At 41.1% G+C, this 27,784-nt stretch overlaps 1 protein-coding gene across 2 annotated transcripts in view; it reads left to right on the top strand.

Annotated features, from left to right (window-relative positions):
• Positions 1 to 27,784, top strand: part of cacna1ib (calcium voltage-gated channel subunit alpha1 Ib) — a 112,890-nt gene that overhangs the window by 36,191 nt on the left and 48,915 nt on the right. For both annotated transcript variants that reach the window (XM_086032972.1, XM_086032971.1), the window contains exons 4-10: positions 2,155 to 2,288; positions 12,704 to 12,801; positions 17,790 to 17,949; positions 19,564 to 19,906; positions 19,974 to 20,066; positions 23,190 to 23,529; positions 24,405 to 24,718. In XM_086032972.1, the coding sequence (XP_085889098.1) occupies positions 2,155 to 2,288; positions 12,704 to 12,801; positions 17,790 to 17,949; positions 19,564 to 19,906; positions 19,974 to 20,066; positions 23,190 to 23,529; positions 24,405 to 24,718 (1,482 nt within the window). The remainder of the gene's footprint in view (positions 1 to 2,154; positions 2,289 to 12,703; positions 12,802 to 17,789; positions 17,950 to 19,563; positions 19,907 to 19,973; positions 20,067 to 23,189; positions 23,530 to 24,404; positions 24,719 to 27,784) is intronic.

Raw genomic sequence — 27,784 nt, 5'->3', positions numbered from 1 at the left:
TGCAGTCGGAACTAATAGAATTCCTCCCGCAAGTATCCGTAGAGGAGAGGTCCCCCATCCCCCCTCTACGTTCGATATCAGCGTGGCTTTAGTGGGCAGCGGCGACCGGGATCGATGGGCTGCTCTCGGAAAAAGTCCACGATGAATAGTGCCGGCTCGATGGCCGATGAGACGGCCAGACGGCGGGGGAAAACTCACAAAAGTGACACTTTCATGGATGTAAAATAAACCCACCCTCCATCACGGATTTCAGGTTGGCGGCTCCGCTATTTCGCTGACTTTTTTTTATCTACAGTTCATAATTTGGTCTAATTCCTTCATGTATATTGGGCGCATTGTAATTCCACTTTCGACCACTGGATGGCAGCATGCTTATTTAGCTTGAGACAGTGTAAATTTGAAAGAAGAAGAACAAAACAGGAAGCACTGTATTCCAGCACAGCCTAGTTTTTGTTGAAAATGTGAATGTCATCTGCTGTAATCCTGCTTTTTATGCCTACAGAAAGTGACGTTTTATCATGCACATTGTTGATGTGTATTGTGAGATGATAAGTTTGTTAGTTTGGAAAAAATATGGGAGAGTCAGCAGGAACAGACTAACTCGAGCTAAAAATGTCAAAATGGTGACGTGGATTATTTGAAAACAGTTGAATCACTGCTCTGTATTACATATAAAACACAAGTATAATATTGCAACGGTGCCTTCTTTCGAATCTGGCAGTCTTAACTTGCCCCAAATGCAACACACACACACACACACAGTGCTTGACTTGCAAATTGTAGTTTGAAAAAGGTCAAGGTTGCGCAGGTTAGCATTAGCAACAAGTGCCTGACATCTCCAGGAGGCAAACGCTGATTCGGACATTTTTCCCTTTCCCTTCGCTGCGCGAGCGGCAGCACAAAACAAAAGATGGTTGCGAGAATCTGAAAGCTGTAGTCAGGCTGTAATCCAGCAACAACAACAACAGCGGCAGCAGTGGCAGCTAATCTTCAATTTTGTGCTGACAGCAGCAATAATACGCATTAGCTCGAGTGTATGTTTGATTTCTTTGGATTTGTTCTTCTTTTAATTAGATGCTTGATTAAAGCTGGGACTGTAGAGAGTGCGGCCGCGGTCCACGCGGGGAGCTTATCTGATTAGCGCGCCAGCAAATGATTTTCTGCTACATTTAGAGTTGGAGTGGCGGGTGGGGGTGGTGGGGTGTTGTAAATCGTGGGGCGACTGATTGACACGAGGCAACGGCGGAGACGTGACGATCAAAGCCAAAAATAACAAGGAACAAAGTGAAACTGAAACCCAACTTGACAGCAATTAGCATAGGACGCTAGTCTTGGAATTTTCATTATAGTCATTTATCCTAGTTTTATATATATATATATATTATTATTTTTTTAAATGTTATTTGTTTTAATTAGTTTTCAGAGCGAGTTTATTAGTTTTAGTTGTTTTGAAAATGCTTAGTTTTAATTTATTTTTTATTTATATAGTATTAGTTTTCATTTTTTAAAATTTATTTTATGTATTTTTTGTTTGCATGATTTTAAAAAAAAACAGTACACTACAGTAAATATTGTGTGGTAAAAAATATTTTAAAAACATTTTTAAAAAAACAACCAGCGACAAATGAAATACATGTACTGTATTTTTCGTTTTTTTAAAAGCAATTTCATTTTATTTCGTTAACGAACGTTTTTGTAATTTTATGCTTTCCACAATGTTTCTTTTTTTTGTTTTTGTTTTTAGTTGTTTCGTTAGTTTTCGTGAAGTAAAACAAAGTTGGACGCTGCTTGACTGTTGCCTTTGATGTTTCTGAAAATATGAGATACTCTAAATATCAAAAATGGAACAAGACTATATATCGTATAATTATTATAAAGAAAAAGATGAGTACAGTTACAAATGCAGTTACATCCGTGGACCCTTGGTTAGAAAAAAGAAATTTGGTCAATAGCCTACTGCACTTTCACAAAAAAATGCACCACTCTTGCTGTATTTTCATTGCACGCAAACGCCATCAAGCTCTTGGAGCTTACTTATACATCAAGATTTAACTTGTACCACAAAGAAAATAATCCACCTAGTGATAGCTTGTAACCCCCCAAAAAAATCACAAATTGTGGTTGTGATGTTTTTTTTTTTTTGTGACCTGGCAGGCTTTTGACGCCTTCATCTACATCTTCTTCGCCCTGGAGATGGTGATCAAGATGGTGGCGCTGGGAATCTTCGGCCGACGTTGTTACCTTGGCGACACCTGGAACCGCCTGGACTTCTTCATCGTCATGGCAGGGTAAGGAAGACAAAATGTCCCCAAAAAACATTACGCCCCTCTAAGCTGGTGTATGTTTGCAATTTCATCTTTGGTTGGAATGTCAATCATGTGTAAATCCACCAATACCGCTGAAGAAGGAATGCCTGAGAAGACACAGGAAGTTTTCCATATTTGGCTCAAAGCGTCCACTTTTGGGAAATTTGGCAATTTCTCGGGGTCCTTCAAAAGCGAACTTGCGAAATTGATAAGAAATGTGTGCTGCCTATACTAGACAGATTGATGATGCTGATTTTTCTTTTTTTTTTTTTTGCGTGGGGGGAGGAGCATGGCGGCAAAATGCGATGGTTCATTTTGAAAATTTAAATAAAAAATTGATAACTGGTTGAGGCCATGATCTTGAAAATTGTGCAGGAGCCATGCAACAAAGTTCTCCATCAGTACGTTTTGAAATGGATATTTTAGGCTTACTCACCAGTTGAACCACCAAAAATTGGCAACATGACATTTGGGAGATAGCTCCATCATGAGTAGTCCCACAAAAAAAGTCAATAAAAAACACAAGAAGCCTGTCATTTTCTCTCCAAGTGATCATTTTGACCATTTTCCAGGCATACTTCATACACAGTCTTAATTTTTTTTTCCAGTTGCTCCAAAGTTAACTAATACAATACAATTTTATTTATACAGCATATTTCATAACAGACAAATAGATTATGCTAAATTGTAACACATTTACATTTTCATCATTGAGTGTATCCAGAGCATGGCAGCAAAATTTGGCGATCAGCCGTGATCATAAAAAAATGTAAGATGAAATTTGTTCGGCATGGCTCCCATGAGTAGAGCCACCAAAAAGTCACGGGACGTCTTCCATTTTGCTTTTAAATTGGCTATTGTTGGGTCATTTTGACTATTTCTGCAAAATTTCTTCAGTGACCAAATTGTCCAAGCGATTTTGTCCTATTGACACTACTCGACAGATGGACGACACTGAATTGTTGGAAACGATTGTGAGTTTTCAACATTTGGAGCATGCCGGTTAAGTTTGGGGATTCATCACTTTAATTGAATTTGTCCTTTCACTTTAGTAGATATTCAATATTAGCGCAATATTACCATGATTGGCTGTCACTTGCTGAATGGCCCACAATGAGGCCCTAACAATAGTGTTCGGCTCGGCTCATAATGGTTGGAGTTCATTACCCAGCATGCTTTGCGCCACTGACTTAATGAATCTTGCACCGGGTGTGTTGGAACAGCTTGAACCGGCCGCTCCGTGACAATGAAGCTTAACCATGAAACGTGCGTGTTGCTGTCTTTTAAATTAATTAAAATGTTCATGTTTTATTCAACAGCGCCGTAAAATGAAAAGAACGCAAGCTAAAGAAATGTCACAATGGTTTTACTAGTCCTTAAACGCCCTCCCACCGCTTCAGGCTTGTAGCAAAACACCTTGCTAAAATAGATGAGCACATTAGCATAATTTCTCTTTGGACGTTGACCTTTAGGATGCCGCAGAAATTCGCAGACATCACCGTCAAAAGCACCGCAACCTCCATGTATAGATAGACTCACCGGCCACTTTATTAGGCACACAATCTAATGAGCTCCAATGCATCGGAAATGTGGAATTTTTTGAAAATAAGCCCCCAAAGTCATCTTAACCTTGTATGATGACATTTGGTAGACCTGTTTATCACAAGTTGACCCACAAAGAAAGTCTCTGAAAAACACTGAAATGATGCCATTTTGACTCAATTTCAACCATAATTTGGTGATTTTAGCAGATTTTTGCAACATGCATCAACCTGTCCAAGATTTTTCGTCACAAATAGGCGATGTTAAATTTTCGTTTGGATTATTCACCACAAAACACAAAACTTTAATGAAAACGATTTAACTGTAGAAGCTCGTTTCACTTATTAACATTAGATTTGTCTATCATGAGAAGACCCACAAAAACTGGTCATTTTCATCATTGTGTGTGAGCAGTTTTGATTATTCACCACACACAAAAAAAACCTAAACTTAAATGAGAAAATTTTGCCCCAAAAGCTCATTTCACTCATCGATTAATTTACAAAGAGGATCAATAAGGCACATAGGAAACTCACAATACTCAATTAACAAAGTCGCAAAAAGGTACAACGTTACAAAGAAAGAGAGAAACCAAACTCATCACCTCAACCAAACTGACGAGACAATGAGGCACACCTGGACAAGACACGAGTAGCTGGAGTGAGCTGATTGGTAGCCTCTCAAGAAGACATGACATGAAAACAGGGACACTGGGAAAACATGCCATAACATGAAGCAAAACTAAATCAAGTTTCGTCAGAACGACTGCAATAATCACCTCGACAAAAACTCAGATCATAACAATTTTAGGCTTATTCATCAGTTTTTTTAATTTCAATTTTATTTATTTTTTATAAAATTCAAGCCTCAAAACCAGTTACACACAACATGAAATGTAGTGGACTTATCTAGCGTGAATGGACCCACAAAAAAAGTCAGCCTGAAAAGACACAGGAAGTCGGCCATTTTGCCTCCAAAACAGCCATTTTAGAGTCATTTTCGCCATTTCCAGGTGTCTTACAAATAAAGTGACCAAGTCTTACTCATTTTTTTTTCTGGTTGTTATCCAAATTTGAACCATTGATATGAGACAGATGGCCCACACTGAAGATAATGGCCACAGTGTGCGTGGACGTTTTCCCTTTGTCGCCAGCGCCAAGTTGCAGCCGTCAGGCTGGTGAATGTCCTCCGGCTAACATCTTGTTGTGTCTGAAAATATGAGGACACGACTTGTTCTGCCGACGGTCTTTATTCCAACTGCCGTAGCAGGTGTGCCCACGTTCGCTTTACTGCGGGTACTTTACGACAATGCCGTAACGTGTAGCAGGACGGCATACGCTACATCATCTTCCTTACCGTTTTATGTTTTCCTCCCGTCCGCTTCTTCCACTCTGATCCCCGACTTTGCCTTCGTACTCTTTTACCTCGTCTTCCATTCTCCTCCGATCGGGCGCGGTAGGGGTGGTACCGCCAATGACACACGCACACACACGCATGCGGCCTGCGTAGCGGCACGGCGAGGACGGGCGGCGTGATAAAAAGACCCCGGGGAACTCGGCGAGCTGCGAGAAAGGGATTAGCAGAAGCAGCAAGTGTGTATGCGTGAGAGTAGTGTGCGTGTGTGTGTGTTTGCGTGCGTGCGTGCGTGCGTGCGTGCGTGTGTGTGAGAATGCCAGTGCGACCGCAAAACAGCTTTTCCCCCAAAAACACACGACTGAATTTTTAATCACGCCAAGCATGACTCTCCAGCCAAGTAGCATTGTGCCCCCCACCCCACCCCCGACTAACAAATGTGTGTGTTTAATTGCGGTGTGTGTGGCTTTCCTCAAGTTGGTTTACAGACACAAGCAAACTTGTTCAAAGATGTTCTCAAACACAAAATGTTTGCCTGCAGGATTAGTGGTTAAAGGGGAATTTAGGCTGTTTGTTTGTTTTTTCTTTTAAGCAAGAATACATTGTGTGTGCCCCTACTAGCTTAAATGCAGTATTCTGATTAATATTGTTCGAGTGGAATAACTTCAAATTCATACACTTTTAGTGAATTTTCAATCATATGAAGAATCAGTGTATGTTGCTATAACTAGCTTGAAAACAGGATGGTTTGAACCATCATGTTATCAATCCTTCATTTTGATCAAACTCCCAGTTGAAGTTTATTCTCAAACTCATACACATTTGTATACAAGAATGAAATCTACTGCTGCTTTTCTTTCTTTTTGTTTTTTTCCCTTTACTTTATAACATATCTGGTGTTGATTTCTTTTGTAAATGTTCAATAAAGACATCAAATAACGACAACCACATAGCGTTGCCCTAAAAGTCTGCTAGCTCAATGCTAACACATAATAGGAAACGCCATAGACAGGTTAAGGAATAGCATCTATGTGGTAGTGTCTTATAACACTTCAATCAACGGCTATTTGAACAAAAACAGTGAAGCAACACGTGTAGACTGATAGCCATGGTCAACAGCAAATTTGAATCAGAAACGGGCTTATGTGTTCCCCAATGTATTTTTTTTTACTTTGATTTAAAAAAAAAAAACGTCTACTTTTTTCTAGCACGTCAGCTTTTTGAGATATTTTTCATTTTTTGTTTGACCTATAAAAGCTTGTAGAATATTGATTTTACTATGGCGTTCCAGAAAACTGTTGTTGAACCTGACCCTTAATTTATCAATATTTGTTGTTATTATAGTATCATCATTATTTTGTAAACCTGATGTGCTCGGGGAAAAAAAAATGAGACTCATAATCGGCGCCCCCCAAAAAAATCATCTACATAAGTTCACTTGCATCTCTGATTAAAACATGTAAAACTGGGTCGACTGGTGTAATATAACGATACAATTTCAATTTTTGTTATTTATTTATTTTTTTTTGGAACAGGATTAATGCCATTTCCACTCAAAGCTCATTTGAAGATCACCTGATATAGTCCAGTCCTCTGTGGTTTGTTTTTTAGCATCCATGCCTGTGTCCCACTTACCGCAGATGGATAATCATCTGTGTTCTTGTGCGCAACATCAACACCTCAAATTTACATCTGTGTTTGAGCGTGCGTATACTCAAATTAATTAGCGTAATGGCTGGATGACGCGTGAGGTCACGGAGTTAATGGAGAGTGTCTGGAAAGATGCTGCCGGTGATTAAATGCTGCTTAGCCGGCGTAGCATCTGCGTGCCAGTCGTTTGGTGTCAACCGTCTTGACCCTCATTAGTCCCGTTGTTGATGTTTCACCGCGCAAGGTGTCCGCCTGCCTGCTTGCGACCGGAACGGATGGAAATAATGCCCCCCCCCCCCCCAAAAAAAAGTCCGCGGCACGTCCACAGTCGCATGGCAGGCGGGAAAACGTACGCGTCATTAATGTGCAAAATCGAAATCAGCCGAATTTGAATTAAGTGCAAACTGAGTATATTTGGAAAACTGGAATTTACCGCCCCCGACGTTTACATTTGCCCAGTACGTTGACAGGAATGTGTGGAAGAGGGTCTCGCCCAGTTTGTCTGTACTGACCGAGTTTGTAGACCACTGACAGTGACAAACAGATCCCCGTAGATGGCGTCGCTGCATCGCATTGGATTTGAGATAAGTACAGCTTTTGAGTCGAAGATAAAGATTCGGTAGCGAATTTCCCCTTTCATGAGGGGGGGGAATACCAACTCATTGGTTACTGGAGACGTTTAAAGACATTTCACACTCGAACAGAGTATGTGTATGTATTTTATGAACACAATACTGTATATGTGGCAGTTGGTAGTGAGGAGTGTGAATGGTGATCGTGAAACAAGATGATGCAGTTCATAGAGTGAATAATAAACGGCATGCAAAAAAAAAGCTATTTAAAGAGGAAAGTCAATGCAAACATTTTTTTTTTTAAGAATATGTTCTATGCAAGCCCACTAGTTGAAACAGGGCATTCTGATAAATATTGCGTTTGTGGAATAAGTGTTAATCCACTCGTTTTTAGCCATCTCCGGGGGGCGGCCATTTTGTCATTTCTGTCGACCGAAAATGACATCACAACTGCTCACAACGATGGCTCAGATTCAGAAAACAGGTCAGCCGCGATTGGTCGTTGCGAGCAGTTGTGATGAAGTCGGCAGAAGACAAAATGGCCGCCCCCGGGGATGGCTAAAAACGAGTGCATTTTGTTGCTTAACTTATACTCCACAAACGCAAAATTCATCAGTTTCAACTAGTGGGCCTGCGGGGAACATATTCTTCCAAAAATATGTTTGGGTTGACTTCCGTTTTAAATCATGCAGTGAGTTAGCATTACTCGTGGTCGCTATATGTAAAAAAAGATTATTTTGCCATCAAAAGCCTCTTGTTTTGTTGTTGTGTTTTGAGGTGTCGCAAAAACAAGACTTATCCTCAAAGTCACTCTTCTGCTTGACATATTTCTCTTGACAAAAAGCTCCTTCCCTCCTCGATGGGTCCTAAAATCGTGTTTTTGATGAAACCTCCTCATATTCTACTGCTGATTACTAAAGAATGGGATAAGAGAACAACAAACGAGAGAGTCTACTCTTAATTTTGATAGGTTTGATGCTTATACTGTGGCAGCACACACTCTCCTGTGAATCTTAAAAAAATCAGTCAGAAAGCTCGAAAAAGACTCGCAATCATGTGAAAATGACTTTGAAAACAGCCAAATGAGAAACGTGCCGGCCTGACCCCGTCGTGCGCGTACACAAGGGAGGGGAAGGTCAAAGACAAGAGAGATGTCGAGCTGAGCGCTAAGGAAAGTGAAAGGTTACCAAAGACTGGAGAAGGCAGATAAGAAGAAACTCGACTTCCACTCGTGGGGACAGCAAAGGCGGCGCCCATTCATCTCATTTTAATAATTAATAGGAACGGTCTCCATTTGCGGGATCCGCTGGCACAAAATGAGGCTGTTTGCTGCTGGCTGCTAATTGACGTTTCCGTTTATTTGCCGCAATTAGGCAGCCGCAATGGGCGGAATGAAGTAATGTGTATTTACATAGTTGGCTGCGTGGGCCATCTGGAGCCTGACGCACCGGCTTAACTCGTTTTTTTGCGGGGTCATAAATCACGGCAAAGTTGACGTAAAACGCATGGACATTTGACGCTAATGATAAAGTCAATGTTTGGCTAAATGAGGACTACACATCATAACAAGCACATACCTGTATGTAGTGTCTACTAAAGAAGTGCAGTGCACATGGTTCAAATTTGTTTACATTGTGATTATAATATGATTTATGACTTACCAAGTTATGTTTACGGCACTTTCACTTTATGTTTGGAAAAGGGAAGTCAACCTAAAGTTGTTGTTGTCAATATTATGTTCTATGTAGTCCCACTAGTCTAAACAAGGCACTCTGAATAATTAAAAAAAATATACATTTGTGGAATATGAGTAAGCAGTAAATTCGACTGTTTTTTTTTTTTTTTTGTCCGTCTCGGGGGGCGGCCATTTTGCCACTTTCTGTCGACAGAAAATGACATCACAATTGCCCAGGACTCAGGTAATGACCAATCATGGCTCAGCTTCAGAAAACAGGTGAGCCGTGATTGGTCGTTAATTATTCCATATATTATATCGTCGCTGCCCTGTGAAAAACACTTATGGCCAATTTTGGAAACGTGTTTAATTTTCACGTCGATGCAATGTCTGTAATGCGGAAACACCATTCACGTAAAAATAAGAAAATTGAAAAAAATGGACGTAAGTGTTTTTCGCGGGACAGCGACGATATATTCCACAAACAACATTCGTCGGAATGCCGTGTTTAGACTAGTGGAGGCGACATAGAACATATTATTTTCCAATTTTAGTACGTGTAACACTGAAGTGTCACAGGATATATTATCTTCAAGAAAATGTTGGAGTTGACTTTTCCCCTTTTCACAGCACACGGTCGTTTTTGCTAACATGCTAATCATGTTGCTCATTGAAGCTCCATGAAATGCTAACATGAGCCAAAAATGTCATCAAGCTGACCTATTTTGCTTGTTTGCATGTAGATTTGGTGCTTGGAATTTTACATGTAAAAAGGTATGGCTATGTGACCAATTTCTAAAAGTATAAGTAGTTGATAGTTTTACAGTGAAGTTCTCCTCCAAAAACGATGTCTGTTTCCCCGCCTCGACTTCCTGTTACACGAACACAAATTGTCGGCGTGTCCCGCAGGCGCCGCCGTTCCACTCCAGAAGCCCTCGGGGGAATATTCCTCAGGGCCAACTCGCGACGAGCAGAAAGTAAACACGGCAGGAAGAGCGGGGTCCCCCTCGAGAGGTTGAACCCAAAAGGAAAGAAGAAGCCACGTGTTTTTGTAATTGCTTAAGGGGGGGGCAGAGATTTTGCTTTAAAAATTCACCAGGCTGTTTGCAAAAGCTAAACTCATGCTGATGTGGAAGACAACATGATGAGTTTATTGCTTTTCATTGACTCATGTCAGCTTTTTACATTTGGACATGTGGGAAAAAATGCATTTGCAAATTTCAACATACATTTTGCCTTTTCACTTGAAGGCAGATTGGTTTGGACTTGATGGAAGTCGAACAAAAACCACGATGGCTCAAGTCTTGGGGTTCTTGGCTTTTAACTTGAGCCCTGCGACATTTAGACTTGCAATTTGGCCACCCGAAATAGAGTTAACAACAAAAGCGTGATTAAAAGTGGCAAAACACAGCCTGTCAAGGCGGTGAAATGCTCATTAGACGAAAATAGGAGCTAGGCCATTCAACTCTTTTTTTTTTTTTTTTTTTTTGGTTTGAAGTCAACAACATTCAGTGGAGTTCTTGGGTCTTGTTTAGGGCTCGACCAGTATCAACTTTTTGAAGCCAATGCTGATTCGGATGCGTGGCAGAAAAAATTCTGATAACCGATTAATCGGCCGATCATTAAGAAAAATAAAAATACACACACATATATATATATATATATATATATATATCTATCTTAATAAACGAAGTACTTTTTCGGGCCTTTATCGCTTACATTCTGTAATGTAATTGATTTTTAATTTTTTTTTAGAGCAGGTTTGTTAATTTTTATAGTTTTTTTCTAACATACCTTGTTTTAGTTTGATTTTTATTCGTTTTGGAATTAGTTTTAGTTTTATTTTAAATATACGGAGTATTTGTTGGATACAAGATTAAAAAAAAAGTCAATACGTATTGTTTAATAAAGTAAATTACAATTCTCAAACAACCGTTGGACCTTTCTTCTTCTGTATGGATGAACTGCAATACGGAAATAAATGTCAATGGCTCATGCAAGATATTAATTGAAAAAGATGAAAATGTTTTTATAAACGCATTTTCGTGGTTATTTATTTTGTTAACCGACTCAACTTTCACTTTAGTTATTTTGTTAGTTTTAGTTAACTATAACCCTGACACGTACAACAACAACGACACGAATTACAGGCTGACTATTTGATTGTTTGACAATACTGTACTTTTGTCCCCGTATTTATTTACCTTTTCAACGGAGAGTAATTTTCAAGCAGCGAAACATGCAAGAAAGCGTGACATGATGAATTAGCTTTAGATTTAGGTTATAAATAATGTCATCTTTCTTTTTCTGCAGTGCAATTAAAATCCTATCTGTAGAATTATATTCATCTTTATTTTGGTAAAAACTAGCGGTGAAATTGTACAAACAACCTTATAGGATTCCGTGAAATTGCTGTTATAATTGTGAGTATTTGCAGTAAAATGCCAACTCGTGCAGAACGCAGAAAAATTATAGTCAGAGTGTGATTATTGTCGCGGTTATATTATTGGAGCGGAGTTAACGTCAAAGTGCTTTCTCGCTTGCGTGGCCGATTACAGCGAAAGCGTCGCCTGTTTATACTCGGTGAACTCCAACCTGGCCTTTTATGCTCGGCGAACTTGGCTTTGCCCTAATCCGGGGGAGCGTCACCTCGTAGGTTGCGAGAAGCTGTGACCCGGCATAACAATCTGAACTTCTTGAGCACTCGAGAAGTTCAAACTCAAAGAATGTTTTGACGGAGTTTTTTTTTTTTTTTTTTGTTCTCGGAAACGTCTCCTTTTGCTTCCCGCCTCATTGGAAACCGGCCGCGGAACGGCGATTTCCCCTCGCTTTTTAATTTCAATACGCTCTGTGTGTTTCTGACATCTTGACACCCGACCTCCATGTGAGCTCAGAAATCTTCTTCTCCGTGGATGTGTGAGAACCAGCTCTCGTGTCTGCAGCCCAGTAATTATCTCCCCAACTCGCTCCAACTCGCTTTATTGCCGTCATTTTATTTCACTTGGTTCTTCCCCTTTCTGCTGGAAGTTGAGATGACGCACGTTTACCTCCGCTGCCTTGCCACGTGGTCGCAAACAGACACAAATGGGGAAAATTAAATTAAAAATTAGAGCCAATTCAGGGGGGAAAAAAAACGATTCCATTTTCGGATTCAGTGACATAAAAATACCCCAAAACCGTTGAAAATTTCTTGACACCAATCATATGATAAATCGCAATGTTGACAAAAATAAAATCACAATTACCGTAGATTATTTTTCAAAATCATTTAGCCCTAGTATCTTTATGTGTCGAATCTGTAACAGATCATCTTTTTAAGATGGAAAAAAATCCTTTTCAAAATGGAAAAAAATCCTTATGTGTACCTACGACTACGATCTACTGTATCTCTCCCTCGCTCTTTGTCTGCTGTGCCTCTCTCCGCATACACCATGTGCATGTACTTCACGTTTTCTGCATCTATTTTGCAGATTTCCACTCACCTGAAGATTCATTTTCTTACGACGTGCCAAGGAGTGACACTTAGAAATTGACTGTGCGCATGTGTGGTGTAAATGTGTGTGTGTGTGTGTGTGTGCGTGTGGGCTTGTTTATTTTTTTTTCAGTATGGTGGAGTACTCGCTGGACCTGCAGAACATCAACTTCACGGCCATCAGGACGGTGCGAGTCCTGCGACCTCTCAAAGCCATCAACAGAGTGCCAAGTGAGTCCGAAGGAAGTCATCATTGCAAATTGCTGGCGTCAGCACCGCGGACAGCGACTCGGTTGTCTGCTATCCGCGGTGCTGAACCCCAAGCCGTCCACAAATGGGGAAAGTACGGTTAAGTACATGTCATAACAATTCTTCACATTTCATTTTTAAACCACGGTCTTTAATTTTTCTCCTTTGGACCAGATTTCCCTCGACATGTTTTTTCCTTTGGACCTGATTTTCCTTGACGTGCCCAATTTAGAGCCAGTTTTTGTTTAAAAATGTGGCTTTTTGTCCAATTTCTTTTTATGTTATAATTTTTGGGCCAAATTTTCTCCCTTGATACAATTTTTTCTTCAAATATAAAAAAAAAAATCAAGAGGCCATTACCTTGATATATATTTATATTTTTTGGGGGACTTGTTACTTTTTTTTAATTTACTTTTGGACCATATTTTCCTTGACATTTACCTTTTGGGATAGGAGTTTCCTTAGAAGTGAGAGTTGTTGGATTTCCGAGGTTCCTCCGCACTACCTTATAGCACGTGACACTGTAACTCTTCTCAATCGGAAGGCAGCCCAGTGTGTCAATGCGGATGATTTTGTGTCGAGAGTCGTTTAACGCGTCATTTGTTCCTTGTTGTTCTTAATTATTCCGCCATGGCCGCCGTCTTTGCCTGAATCGACATCCAGCGAAGCCTCGGAGGCAAACGTGCCTTCAGTTGTGCATACAAATTAGAACCGATATTGACAACTTGTTCTCTCGGTGCAGCTCACAGTGGAAATGAGTTGAGTAGAAAACACTTATGCGCATCAGTCATTTTGAGGCCTATCGTGCGGGAGTCAAGACGAGGGAATCGAATATCTTGTTGCACTTTGTTAATACCCTCTTCTACATCACACACAACTGATGTCTGGAAAATGTTGCCCACATTGACAGTTTTAGTCAGTAGCACGTAACTTGGTAGGCTTGTCTACCATGAGTAAACCCACAAAAAAAGTCTCAAGCGGCCATGATTGAGAACGCATAGACAGTCGGCCAAGCACACCGAGACAAGACCCAATTCGCTGGAGGGAGCCGATTGTTGGACACAAGGAACAGTTCATCTTTGAAGAGATGCTACAAAAATGTTCAAAATGGATCAGAAATTGCCACCTCAAAGTGCAATGGCAGACTTCTTGTATATTTTTGGGCATGGCTTCTTGAGACTTTTTTGTGGGTTTATTCATGATAGATATTACTACCAAATTCATGTTATTAAGCGAAACTGACTTCAACAAACACAACATTTTGGGGGGTCATCTAATTAGCTGTTTTATCCCACCCAAACACAAGTACCAAAAATGAAATATTTCACAATTTAAGTAGTTCCAATTTAGTATCCATCAGACGAAAATGTAGGATGAGTTTGTCCTTGAAAGCCTCCAAGAACAATGACAAAAGTGACCCTAAAATGGCTGCTTCAAACCAAAATGGCAGACGGCCATGAGTAGTGTCTATTCCTACTACTGCTTCTGCTACTTTAGACTTTTTTATTTTTGTAGGTTTACTCATGAAAGACATGCCTACCAAATGTCATGTTGTTAGCAAAACTGGACTCCGGGGACTGAATTTCCAATTCAAAGCGTGTGCGCGGAGTTCATCTAATCCACACCAAATCTTCTCATCATTCCTAGCGCAGCTGAAGCGTTTTCACCGGCACTGACGGTGACGCTGAAAGCTTCCAATCAGATTGCTTTTATTCTTCATGCTTCTTAACAATCAGATTGCTTTTATTCTCCATGCGTCTCAGTCGCCATCTGACAGAGGTGAGCTTAAGTGGGATGTACTGACGCTGGGTTTTTTTTTTTATTGCAGTTTTGCATCTTTTCTGATCAACAGACCTCAAAGTCGTCCAAAATGACTTACCTCGATGTAATTTGGGGAACATGACAGAGCGCAGAAACGGACGATCAGTAGCACAGCAACCTTGGCATCCATGTGAAAAAGGTTGATTGGTATAGAGCCGTCTCAAGAGTATTGCTTGACAATTGCGAAGAATAATTTGCCTCCGGAGAAGTCATCCTTGGTTTAATGTTGACATTTTATCGACATGTTGACATTTTGGGGAATTCAGACACATCGGAAAATCTGACACAAATCGGCCCTCCGTCGCGGGGTTTACTTTCCAGACCACCCCTGCGATAAGTCAAAATACATGATATGGAAAGACCCAATTGAAATACTGCAGGCATGTTTTTATCGCATTTATGGCACCTAAAGCGGAAACAAGCCAAACATATTTTTTTCAAGAATATGTTCTAAGCCCACTAGTTGAAACAAGGCATTCTGATAGATATTGTGGAATTTGAGTTAAAATCCACCCGTTTTTAGCCTTCTCCAGGGGCGGCCATTTTGTCACTTCCGTCGACTGATAATGACATCACAACTGCTCAGGTAACAGCCAATCACGGCTGACCTGTTTTCTGAAGCTGAGCCTTCCTTGGCGTTTTCGCTTTGAGACCCGATCTTCCTTGACGTTTAACATTTTTGTCCTGATTTTGAAGAGGTTCGCTTTTGGAATTGTTTTTTCTTTAATTCCTGACTTTTGTACATACTTTTCCTGGAAATGTTTGTTTTTTTGACACAAGGTTTTCTTGACCTTTCTTCACCTTTTCCTTGACCAGGTATTCCCTGAACTGTTCACTTTATTCTCATGAATTTCTGTGAGATTGTCAATGTGGGGTTTGATTTCTGTTGAATATTTACCTTTGGACATGACATCATTAGCAGCACTAGCATGCTAGCCAATGTTTTTAAAACACAACAGTGCGTTCAGCTACAAAATCCCATTTGACTGCGTTTTATGTGGCGGCTAGAATAAAGCAATTGTCTCATTTATTTTGGTCAATTGAGCAGGGATGTCGTCTGGAGGATAATTCAGTCTCAGCGCTTTTTTTTTTTGCTGATACGAGCGGCAGCTGCGGCTGGGCCAATGGCGGCTCGTGTCCCGCCGCCGCGGGATTAAGAATAACGTGCGCTCGCTCAGCCAGCGGCCTAATGGGGAGGCTAATGGAAGCCAGCCAACGCCGATTCCCAGCGGCTGCGCTTTAAATGCAGTCGGACCTGTTTACTACATTACCCATAATCCCCCTCGGGAGAAGGGATATTAGCGGCTTGTTGTCGTTTTCCCGCTTCTGAGCTACTTTGCTTGTTTGGTTTATTCAAAGGATCTCATTTCAATAACACTCAGGTTTTAATCTCATTTCACATTAGGGTTGAAAGCATATTTTGTTTGATTCGTTTCTAATGAATCCAAAGTGGAAGTCAACCCAAAACATTTTTTTTTTTTTTCAAGAATATGTTGCAGGCCCACTAGTTGAAACGCAGCATTCTGATGACTATTGCGTTTGTGGAATATGAGTTAAGGAGCAAAATCCACCCGTTTTTAATCATCTTAATGATTGTATTTTATGTTTCTATTAAAACGGATGAAATTTGACCACAATCGTTGTATGTCTGCTTTCACCAGCAAGTGCATTCATAAATCAAACATATTCAAATGAAACTGTCACGAGAGGAAGGTCGCGTCTCTCGCCCATTTTTCAAACACAAATGACTCAAATATTCCATTCAGGCTTCCTTTGCCACTTCATGTCCAAAAGCTCTTTCATCACGCGGCCCCTAGTGGCCGCTGTGTGCCCATTAGCGCTGATTAGTCAGCTAAATGCTACATTTATCCGATTATCGCGCACATGGAAGCTGCTTTGGATCCCTGGAGGATCTCGGACACAAAGTAATGGACCGTGGGATCACAATTAGCAAAGAGATTAGAGATTGATCAGATAATTATGATAATACGGCACTTGTATGGAAAGGTCAGACCGATAGATTCGTTGAAACTTTGCCTTTGTGTGCCACCCACACGCAGTGACAAAAGCTCCGATGTTTCACAATTGAGGGTTCATAATCCGTACGGTAGATGTGGTTCAAATTTGGTAGCAATTGCACAAATAAATAAATAAATAAATAAATCTTGAGGGGTTCGTATTCGAAGGATACCTGGGAAAATGACTGGTGGCTTTAAACCAAAAATGGCTGATTTTCTCTATCTTTTTGGCCATGGCTTCTTGATACTTTTTTATGTCGGTCTACTCATGGTAACCAAACGTACCACATTTCAGGGAAATTCAGGGGCTGAAGTTTCTAAAAGTCTTTGAGGTGCTAGCAAGGTGGTTATGCTGGCAAATAAGCCAAAAATGTCCTCTTCAAAACAAAATGGCAGACTTTCTTTCTTGAGAATTTTTTGGTGGTTCTGCTCATGATAGACAAGCTTGCCAAATGTTATGTTGAGAAGTGAAACAGGCTTCAGCATCTGAATTTTCTAAAGGTCTGCGGAATGCTACCAAGCCAATTTTTGGCGGTTTAGCTGGCAACTAGTAACAAGTGACAAAAATAGCAGATTTCCTGTGTCTTTTCAGACATGGCTTTTTGAGGGATTTTTTTTTTTCTGCTCTACTCATGAGAGACATGATTACCAAATTTTATATTAACTCATTCACTGCCATTGACGAATTTACTTGTCTTTTCACAGTCCAGCTGTTCAATCCCAGGAATTTTTATATATATATATATATATATATATATATATATATATATATATATATATATATATATATATATATATATATATATATAATTTTTTGTTGTTGTTGTTTTTTTTTTTTTTTCAAAACGTTAGGTTAGAAGAGGGTCAAATGTCAGGCAGTGAATGAGTTAATAAGTCAAATTGGCTTTGAGGGCTGAATTAGAAAATCTAGCGTAAATTTCCCCCAAGGATGAACACAATTTATCAAATTTTATCCTGCCCTTTAATTGTCCAAAATGACCTAAAAATGGTTGCGTTCACCAAAATGGCAAACTTCCTGTGTCCTTCCAGATTTGGCTTTTTTTTTTTTTTTTTTTAGTGGGTCAACTCATGATACCTGTGTGTGTGTGTGTGTGTGTGTGTGTTATGTAGGCATGCGCATCCTGGTCAATCTACTGCTGGACACGCTGCCCATGCTGGGTAACGTGCTGCTGCTGTGCTTCTTCGTCTTCTTCATCTTCGGCATCATCGGCGTACAGTTGTGGGCGGGGCTGCTGAGGAACCGCTGCTACCCGGAGGAGAACTTCACGCTGTGAGTGTGTGTGCGCGCGCGCGCGTGCGTGTGTGTGTGGTTTGGTCTACGCAGGAAGTAGGTTCATGGCGATGGGGAAAAAAAAAAAAAAAAAAACTAATAATTTCACAAGAGGGTCAAAGCGTTGCCATAGCAACCAATTTGAAGATTACAATAGAGCTGGAGTGCAATTACGCTATGCCCTGACCCACCTGACTATATTCACACACACACACACACACACACACACACACACACAGTCCAACATCTCATCAGTCATGACTGTATATGGAAATGGTATTGCCACTATTCCACCATGCTCCTCCCACTCGCGCCGATGAAAACACAAACAGTTAGCATTTTAGTGCTGTAACTTGGACTAGTGTAGGCGCTTTAAATTTGCTAGAAATTGGCTAAAACCTTTACGAAAGGTTTGTGTTTGAAAAACAATGACCAGGCTGATGTCAAAATGGCTGCTTCAATCCAAAATGGCCAACTACTACGGCTACTCGTCAGACGTGGACTCCTTTGGTGCGGTCGTTTTAATATTATCGAAGGTCGACGTGGGCATGAGCAGAAACGTGCACGTTGATTTTGATGACGATTGATTGTTGTATTTAGACCTTAAGTGACGTTGAGCTTTTTGAACGCCTAAAAGCACAGGTGGCAAACTCAAGGCCCGGGGGCCAGATCCGGCCCGCAATCTCATTTTATGTGGCCCGCCAAGGCAAATCAATTTCTTGCAAATTGTTTTCATTTTTGAACAACACTGAGATATGAGATACTGCAATGTGTGATTTGTTACCAATCCTCCCCTATAAAATAAAATTGAAAAAGAATTGAACAAACAATTACTTACCGGCTTCTAATATCAAAACTAGCCATCCGTCAATTTGTTGCGTATGTGCGATCCTACATAGCGACCATACATTTATTTATATGCGTTCACAGTCATAACGGCCCTCCGTAACTACGACGTGGCCCCCGACAAAAAATACGTTTGACGCCCCTGGCCTAAAGAAAAGATCAAATCCAAAATATCATGATGGTTGTTAGGATATTTTCAGCAAATGAATTTTGGTGACGATTGATCACAGTTTTGGGCCTTCGAGTGGAAGTCAACCCAAACATTTTTTTTCAAGAATATGTTCCCAGCGGGCCCACTCGTTGAAAGACGGCATTCTGATTCATTTTGCGTTTGTGGAATAAGTGTTAATCCACTCGTTTTTTTTTGTCTTTTGTCGACTGAAAATGACATCACAACTGCTCACAACGACCAATCACGACTGACATGTTTTCTGAATGTGAGCCGTGATTGGTCGTTGTGAGCAGTTCTGATGTCATTTTCCATCGACAGAAGTGACAAAATGGCCGCCCCCAGAGATGGCTAAAAAGGAGTGGATTAACACTTATTCCACAAACGCAATATTTATCAGAATGCCCCGTTTCAACTAGTGGGCTTGCATGGAACATATTCTTGAAAAAAAAAAAAAAATGTTTGCGTTGACTTCCGCTTCAAGCAGCGTTTGTCATCCTTGGTGGAAAATGGTCAAAATCAGCACAAAAACAGCCTGATAGTCACACCTGATGTGCGCGGTGTGCCAAAGTCCTATTTGCGTGCCGACTATCTCGTAGGGCGACCGGCATCCGCCTCCCGCGTCCGTACTACATGGCGGACGAGGACGACGAGCGTCCGTTCATCTGTTCCCTGCCGATGGACAACGGCATCATGTCGTGCCGGGACGTGCCGTCGCGGCGCGAGGGAGGTCGGGCGTGCTGTCTGGATAAGGACGACGTGCTCTACCGCCGCTCGCTGGGCCTGGGGGCGGAGCCTTCGCCCAACGGCAGCGCCGGGGCGTCGGGCCTGTGCGTCAACTGGAACCAGTACTACACCCGGTGTCACACCGGATTCAGCAACCCGCACAAAGGAGCCATCAACTTCGACAACATCGCCTACGCCTGGATCGTCATCTTCCAGGTAGCAACGCGCTTGTGCGTGATTGTCGCGTGGTCGCGCGTGTTGATGCGTGCGTGCGTGCGTGCAGGTCATCACGCTGGAGGGCTGGGTGGAGATTATGTACTACGTGATGGATGCGCATTCCTTCTACAACTTCATCTACTTCATCCTGCTGATCATCGTGAGTTCAAACAACAACCGCCTCATTTCACAGATACACACAAATACGTTACAAAAAAAAAAGTTTAATACTAAGTCATATTAGGACAATGTGAGAAGTTGGCTGATGATTCAGCTCCGTAAATAGCTGCGTCTAACTCCTCGCTCGTACCTTCTCGAATCTCGCGAGCTCTGCTGACGGCGGGAACGTTTCTGGCAGGGCTAACTCTTCAAATTAAGGCAACCAACTCTGCTCACTACACTGACACATCTAACTCTTGTAACTCATCGCATCTTACTGACTGACTCCTTTCGCTCTTCTAAAGCATCTAACTACTCAAACTCGACTAACTTCACCTGTTCATGGAAAGTAACTCCTCTTCTAACTCAGCTAGCTCTTATAACTATAAATGACCCTCGATGTAATTGCTTTTCTGACGCACATAAATCTACCTTCTTGTAGCATTATTTACTCCTCTACAATTTAACTCACCTCACGCCACTAACTCTGCTATTTCCTCTAACGCAGTTAACACCATTAACTCATCTAACTCGACTAATTCTAATGACTTTGCTAATGCCGCTGACTCCACTAAATTAACTACGCTAAGTGTTCAAAACTTCTCCAATGCTACTAACTCCTGTAACCATTGACGACACAAATTCATGTAACTCCACCAACTCATCAAACTCTGCTCAGTCGTCGAAATCTTCTGAAACCTCTAGCTTGACTAACTCCTCTAAAAATGCTAACTATACTACTGTTTTTTTACGTACATACAACAACATCACTTTTAGCATGAATTAACTCCACGACCGTTAACTCTTGTAACACCACCAAATCATCTCATCTCGGCTCACTCCGCTGACTCAGTGAACTCAATTAACTCCTCTAATGCCATTAATTCAGAAGTCTAACTTCTCTGAATCATCTAACTTTCCTAACTCCTCTAAATGTTCAAAGTTAACTCTTGTAACTCCACCAACTCATCCAACCTTTCTCAGTGGTTTAACTCCTCTAACTCTTCTCTAACTCTTCTCTGGCTGTGCTAACTTCTCCGACAATGCTGACACCGCTGACTCTTCGAACTCACTTTCTCTTCAAACTCGGCTGGCGACACAAACTAGTCTAAAGCCACTAACTCATCGAACTGCTAATTCTGCTAACTCCCCTAAACTCTCAAACAGGACTCTCTCTTTTCCTCTCCCTCTCACCCCCACCCACACTTACACGCATGTCCAGTAAATGCATGGCTGCAACCACCAACACAGATCCTCTGCAATCTATAGTGACGTGTGGTTCTATATGCATCGTTTACATCTATAGGTGGCTCCCGATGAGTCGGGAGGGGCTTTGCCGGGAATGATGGGGGGGGGGGGGGGGGGGATGATGAAATGGCCTGGAAAATGGAAAAAGGGTGGCGGCGAGTGATGAAAGGTGGGAAGCAGGACAGTGATGATGAAGGCGAGTGATGACGGACGGACGAGTGGAAAGGAAGGACGCGGGGACAGGAGATGGCCCAATGTTGCGCTGACCAGACTTTGATCTTCCGGCACAACGTGTTGATAGGGAAGAATGTGGCAGGACATCCGGCCTGCTAATCATCTTTAAAAACCGCAAGTCGCTCACTTTGATGAATGTCTTGTATACGTGATTTTTCTTGGCTACTCAGTCCAAACAAGGAGGCTTCATGTTCACGGTGCAACTGTGGGAATAGTTAGCGAGCCTTTATCCGATTAGGCCGTTCAAAGCAATTAAAGAGCTCCGCGGGCGTTTGCTCTCTGGGCAAATATAAAGAGCGCGGCGCGTAATCACACAAGGAATGAGGCGGAATATTTGAGTAAAAGTATCGGGAGGCTGGCAGCGGGTGCTAAGTGAAGACGAAGGACGCTGGACTACCAAGTGAATTGGGAACCCGCTTTAGGGATGTTTGCTTTGGTTGTTTCAAATCGACGTTTTGCCATTTTAAATAATAAAGCCTGAACGTAATTTATTTTTGCCAGCCATCAATTTTCTACCGCTTGATGTTAGGATGACGATTTATTTTCGATAAATGTTTTTTTTAATTTTCTCCATCCATCATTATTCTGTTCGGGGTCATTGGTGATTTTTTTTTTAAAAATTCTACCGTGGATTTAGTTGTTTAATCCATCCATCCGTTTTCTACCGTTTAGCCTGACCAGGTCCAGTTCTCGTTGAATGGTTTTGAATGTCACAAAATTGTCATTGGATTTTGTCAGATTCTTCAACACGCCCCCGTTGTCTTTTGGGCAAAAGGCGGCTGCAAAAAAAAGGAGTTGAAAATGGAGTGCGCTGGATGTAGCGCGCTGGCATTTAGTCACCAGCGGCGTGCGTGCGTGATGAAAAAGCTTTGCGTGAGAAGTATGTGGGATGAATGTTTAACGAGCGGAAAACGACAAATGTGCTAGCGTAAGGAACGACGGGTGCTAATATGCTAGCCGCTACGTTCATTTCACACACGCGCATTCATCGGCCTGTAAACGCGCCGGTGTCCAGTATCCTGTTTGGGGTCAGGGTCAAAGGTCGACTGGATGTCACTTTCTACTCGTTTTTAAATTCGGTTTTACTCTATCTTTGTATTTATTCCATTTTTCACGCATGTCTTTTCAAACGAAATGGAAACAAGACTTTAGTATTTGAGTTCATTTGCGTCCTCACTTTTTTTTTTTTTCTCTTTCTCCGTCTTGATTGACTCACTGAAGCTAGTCAGCAGGTCCCAGCAGCCTCACAATGACAAATCATATTCATGATATCTCTCTGCTGGGGCCGGGCAAACGCCAGAAGATTGCGTGTATATTCACCAGGTTGTAGACACACACACACACGCACACACAGTAAATCCGTTTTTGTGTCCCCATTTGGGGATTTGTATTGATTTCTCAGTTAAACCTTTGAAGTGTTGCTTTGTTCGGGTTTCTTTTTTCCTTTTCTTACGATCATCGCATTTTACTTTATAGACTTTCCGATTGCAATCATACGAGCGTATTATCGACGATATTTATATGAAAGGAGAAGGGGGAAAAAAAAAAAGAAGGGCTGAAGCATAAAGGGCATTGGTCCAATATTGCAAAGTGATCATTTTCAGGGCGCGTGGACTTTTAATGTCCCGCTTGACTCTTCAAGGTGGGCTCGTTCTTCATGATCAACCTGTGCCTGGTGGTGATCGCCACGCAGTTCTCGGAGACCAAGCAGCGCGAGCACCAGCTGATGCAGGAGCAGCGAGCGCGATGCTCGTCCTCGTCCACGCTGGCCAGCGAGCCCGGCGACTGCTACGAGGCACTCTTCCAGCTCCTCTGCCACGTCATCCGCAAGGCCCGCCGACAGACCCTCGCACTCTTCAACGCCCTGCGCGGGAAGCCCCGAGGATTCGGCGGCGTCGGCAGGGGCCGGCGCGCGGCCGACGGCAGGGAGCGCAAGGCCAATGGCAGGGGAGGGCGGGACGGCCCCGCCGTTGGGCCACCTGGTAGGTGCAAGAACATGCTGGACTTGATTTTCAGTCACAAGTTGCACATCTGTAAGAAAAAGAAAAACGATGCATTTGTTGAAGTCAAATCTTTTCTAGAAAAATTATATATTTTGATTATACCAAAAATATTTTCCAATAATTGTAAAATAATGTAGAAAAAAGGAAGTATTTTTTATCATCAAAAAATACATACAGTATTTTTCAGGAAAATAAAGTTTCTAATAGAATATAGAATAGAATTTTTTTTAATTGTTTTGAGGAAAAATATTTCTTTGTTTCTACAATTTTCATTTTCATTTTTTGAGAGTCATATATTATGAGGAAAAAAATGTCAAGTAAATGTCTTTCATAGAAAATACTCCTATATTTAAAAAGTGGCTGTATTTTTTCATATTTTTTTTACAAAAATAGATGGGTTTTTTTTTTACATTATATATTTCCTAGAATTTTTTTTAACATAATTTAATAAGGAAATTACACGTTTTAAAAATAATGTCAAACATATTTGCGAAATTGTCTCTCATACATTTTGAGAAAAAAAAGGTTTTTTTTAGAAGTGTCTTCAAAAAGAACTAGCTATTTTTCAGTAATAAGTCGTACAATTTTGAGGAAAAAATCTTTCAACAAAGAGTCTATTTTGTGATAATCAGGCCAAAACCTTGTACCTCCAAAACAGTCACTTTTCAGGAGAGCCCAAAAATTCAACCATGTTCTACCATTTGCACTGCAAATATACATACATATGTATACATACACATACGCACATACATATATATACATATGTATATGTATATATATATATATATATATATATATATATATATATATTTTTTTTTTTTTTTTAACCTAGTATGAATTTTTCCCACCGTCAGGCCCACCATGCCGCCACCATAACAAACCCAACCACGCCCCCTCCGACGAGCCCCCGGCGCTCACCGACGGAGTTGTGCCTGCCGCGGGCGAGGGAGACGTGGCGGAGGCTGGCAGGGGCGGCGCGGAGGACGCGGCGGGCAAGGTGGCAGTGGGACGGCGGGGCGGCGAGTGCAGCGGCGAGCGCTGCGGGAATCTGTGGTACGACACCAGGATGAAGCTGTGGGGCATCGTCGAGAGCAAGTACTTCAACAGAGGCATCATGATCGCCATCCTCATCAACACCATCAGTATGGGCATCGAGCATCACCAGCAGGTGCACGCACTCGCACGCGCGCACACACGCGCACACTTTGCCATCCTATGAAAAATGTATTTTGCGAAATGTACTGTTTTTCTGGAAAAATGTAGAGCTCATATCTTTTTCAAATATATATTTTTTTCCCTTGAAAACATTTTATTTTTCTTTGAAAATATTTTTTTTTTCCCCAAAAATATGTTTTTATGAAAATATGCTCATTTTTCTTTAATTATGGAAAAGAATGGCATTTTTTTTTATTTGTAGAAAATGCACTCAATTTTGGGGAAAATATTTAACTTTGAAAAGAAAGTACTTTTTTTCTTGAAAACTACTGCTTTTTCTCAGAAAATATACAACATGTTTTCCTTTAAAATATCCTTCTTTTTTCTGGAAAATCAAATCTTTCAAATTCACCATGTCTTAAATTTGATCCAAAAGATATTTTTAGCAAATGTAGGAGTGTGTGTGTGTGTGTGTCTATATATATATTTATTTTAGTATATTTATTTATTTATTTATTTTTTAAGTTCTTGAAACTTGAGATGTTTTCTGAAATACTTTATTTTCTTGAGCCCATAAATAATGGGACATCAACACATTTCTCTTCTTTTTGGCATTAATTGAGTTGCCAATATTCCTTCTAATTTCGGTCCCTTTGAAGGTCGAGGCACATATACGAGCTATTGTTAGTTCCGACACCGATCACCTGATTTGGATGTAAATACTCTCGAAGCTGAAAGTCTGCAGCCAAAGCACATCCTGTTGGTTTCATTTCAAATCCATTGTGGGGATGTTTACAACCAAAGGCACGGCGACTGCGTTCGAATATTTATGGACCGGACTGTACGTTACTGATGACTGTCCCGAGGAGCCCATCAGCATGTGCACTGAGCGACTACACGCACGCACGTTATGTCTTCCCTGACTTCCTCAGACTCACTCACATCCATTTTCCAATTTCCCATTCATGAATTCCCTTTTGATTTCTAAGTGTGCGCCACACTCTCTTATTCGCTACCTCGCGTATTCCATCCTCCTGTCCTACTAACATACTTAAATGTGCTCGCGTGGGTTTGTTTTGGTACTTTTTGAACTCCCCAAACACGAGCGCTTTCACAGTACACTTCATGAGGGACACAATGTTCACTTTTGATTGGCAAGTTGCAAAGGTGACCAAGTTTGGCTAAGTGTAGGTTGGGATAGATTTCGCTTTTAGAGTTAGGTTGGTTTAAGGTTGAGGTTTGGGTTGGTTTTAGGGTTTATGATTGGACCCGTCTGATATGATTAGTATTTTTTTTTTTTTTAAATGCAGATTCTGATAATTGTCAGAAAAAAAAAATTCCCATGACGATTTGGAACTTATCACGTTAAAACATGCAATGCCTCGGCTTAACCGAGAACGTAAATAGTCAAACAAACATCAATAAGTGAAAGTGTGAGTACTGATTCAAATTAGCATCAGCCGGCGGACACTTGCATTTTGTTTTCATCACAACCCGAACGTTATCTTTCTGGCCCAGTGCGATCCTCCTTTGACGGTTTTTCGCGATAATTGGCACCTTGCAAAATAAGAATAGAAATACTCCACAATAATCCGATTTGGGTTCAATGTCCATCATGTAGCTCGCCCTTAAATTGCACGCGCGGACAGCGGCGATGTGACTTTTGCCATCTTTTGTTTTCTTTTTACCTCCCGTTTCCCGTCCCCGCTTTGTCTTTCTATCGACATCTCCCGCGCTCGATACACGCCGGCGCCCCCCATTTCTCCACCCCCCCCTCTCCCTCGCTCCCGTCTCTCATCTCGGAGGCGGCTAAAAATAGTCCGACGGCGGCGGAGCGCCACTCGGTCTTCTAATGGGGAAGACATGGAGTAGGCCGCGCGCTCGCTCCCAAACTTGCTGTGGGTGCTTTTGAACCGGCGGGCTCAATCTGACTCGGCACCTGTGTCGCCGTGGAGACCAAACCCTGTGGCAGTGCTCGTCGCCCTCATGCAAGATTGTCTTTCAACTAGACTCATGCACTTTTGACCAGATGACTCACTCAAATTACAATCTGATTCACTGCTTTTTTGCAATATGATTCACTCCACTTAACAGTCTGTCACGATGCCTTGAAATGACAATTTAAGTTGTGCAATTCCGTCCAGTCAAAATGCAAGATTTCCTCTCCATACGTGATGGTAGGGCTGCTCGATTATGAAAATAATATTAAATCACGATTATTTTGGTCATAATTGAAATCACGATTATTCAAACGATTATTTATTTTTTTGGGTACAAAACAAGAAAATGTTTAAATGTAAAGGAAATATAAGGACAAATAAGTTTCTTGGAAACACTATGTAAGTTTCTTTTGGACCAAACAAAAATTGATCAAATTACTTATAAAAAGGTGCAAATGTTTCAATTCAAGTATGATTTCCTTGCGTAAACAGTGCTTTGGACATAAATGCATATTGATAATCGTAAATAATCGTATAATAAACGTTTTTACGACAACGCCATTTTTGTAATCGCGGAGTGTAATAATTGTAATTGTAATTGAATTTCGATTAATTGCACAGCCCTACATGATGGTACAATTTACGTCATTGCGATACAACTCCTTCCAGTTAGGATACGATTATCTCCAATTATGGTACAATTCACGTCATGTACAATGCGACTCACTCAAATGTCTATGATGGACTCAAATTACAAAAAGATTCACTTCAATTATGATACGATGCGATCCAGCTACAATAGGATTCGATTCTCTCCAACGACAATACGAATCACTTCAATTATGATATGATGCGATTCACGTCAAATGTCATTTGTTACCGTTCACTCCAACTACGATATTCGAAGACTCGCTTCATTTATATTAGGATTCCTCGAAATGACATTGCAGTTTTGTCCAATCGAAATACAAAATGAATTCCACCAGTTAAGATAAGATTTGATTCACTTCACTATATTTGCCTTCCAGTTGGGTCATGTCAATGAAATTGAAATATGATTCACTCCAATTAGAACGTGAGTCACTTCAGTTGCAATGTGAGCAAATCACACCAGTTTGCACAAATTGACGTGCAAGTAC

This window comes from Filicampus tigris, chromosome 6 (genome assembly GCF_054856515.1).
Source record: "Filicampus tigris isolate MCC_2025a chromosome 6, RoL_Ftig_1.0, whole genome shotgun sequence".
NCBI classification, from domain to species: domain Eukaryota; kingdom Metazoa; phylum Chordata; class Actinopteri; order Syngnathiformes; family Syngnathidae; genus Filicampus; species Filicampus tigris.
Note: the sequence above shows the minus strand (reverse complement) of the source record. Positions and strands in the feature narration are given on the sequence as shown.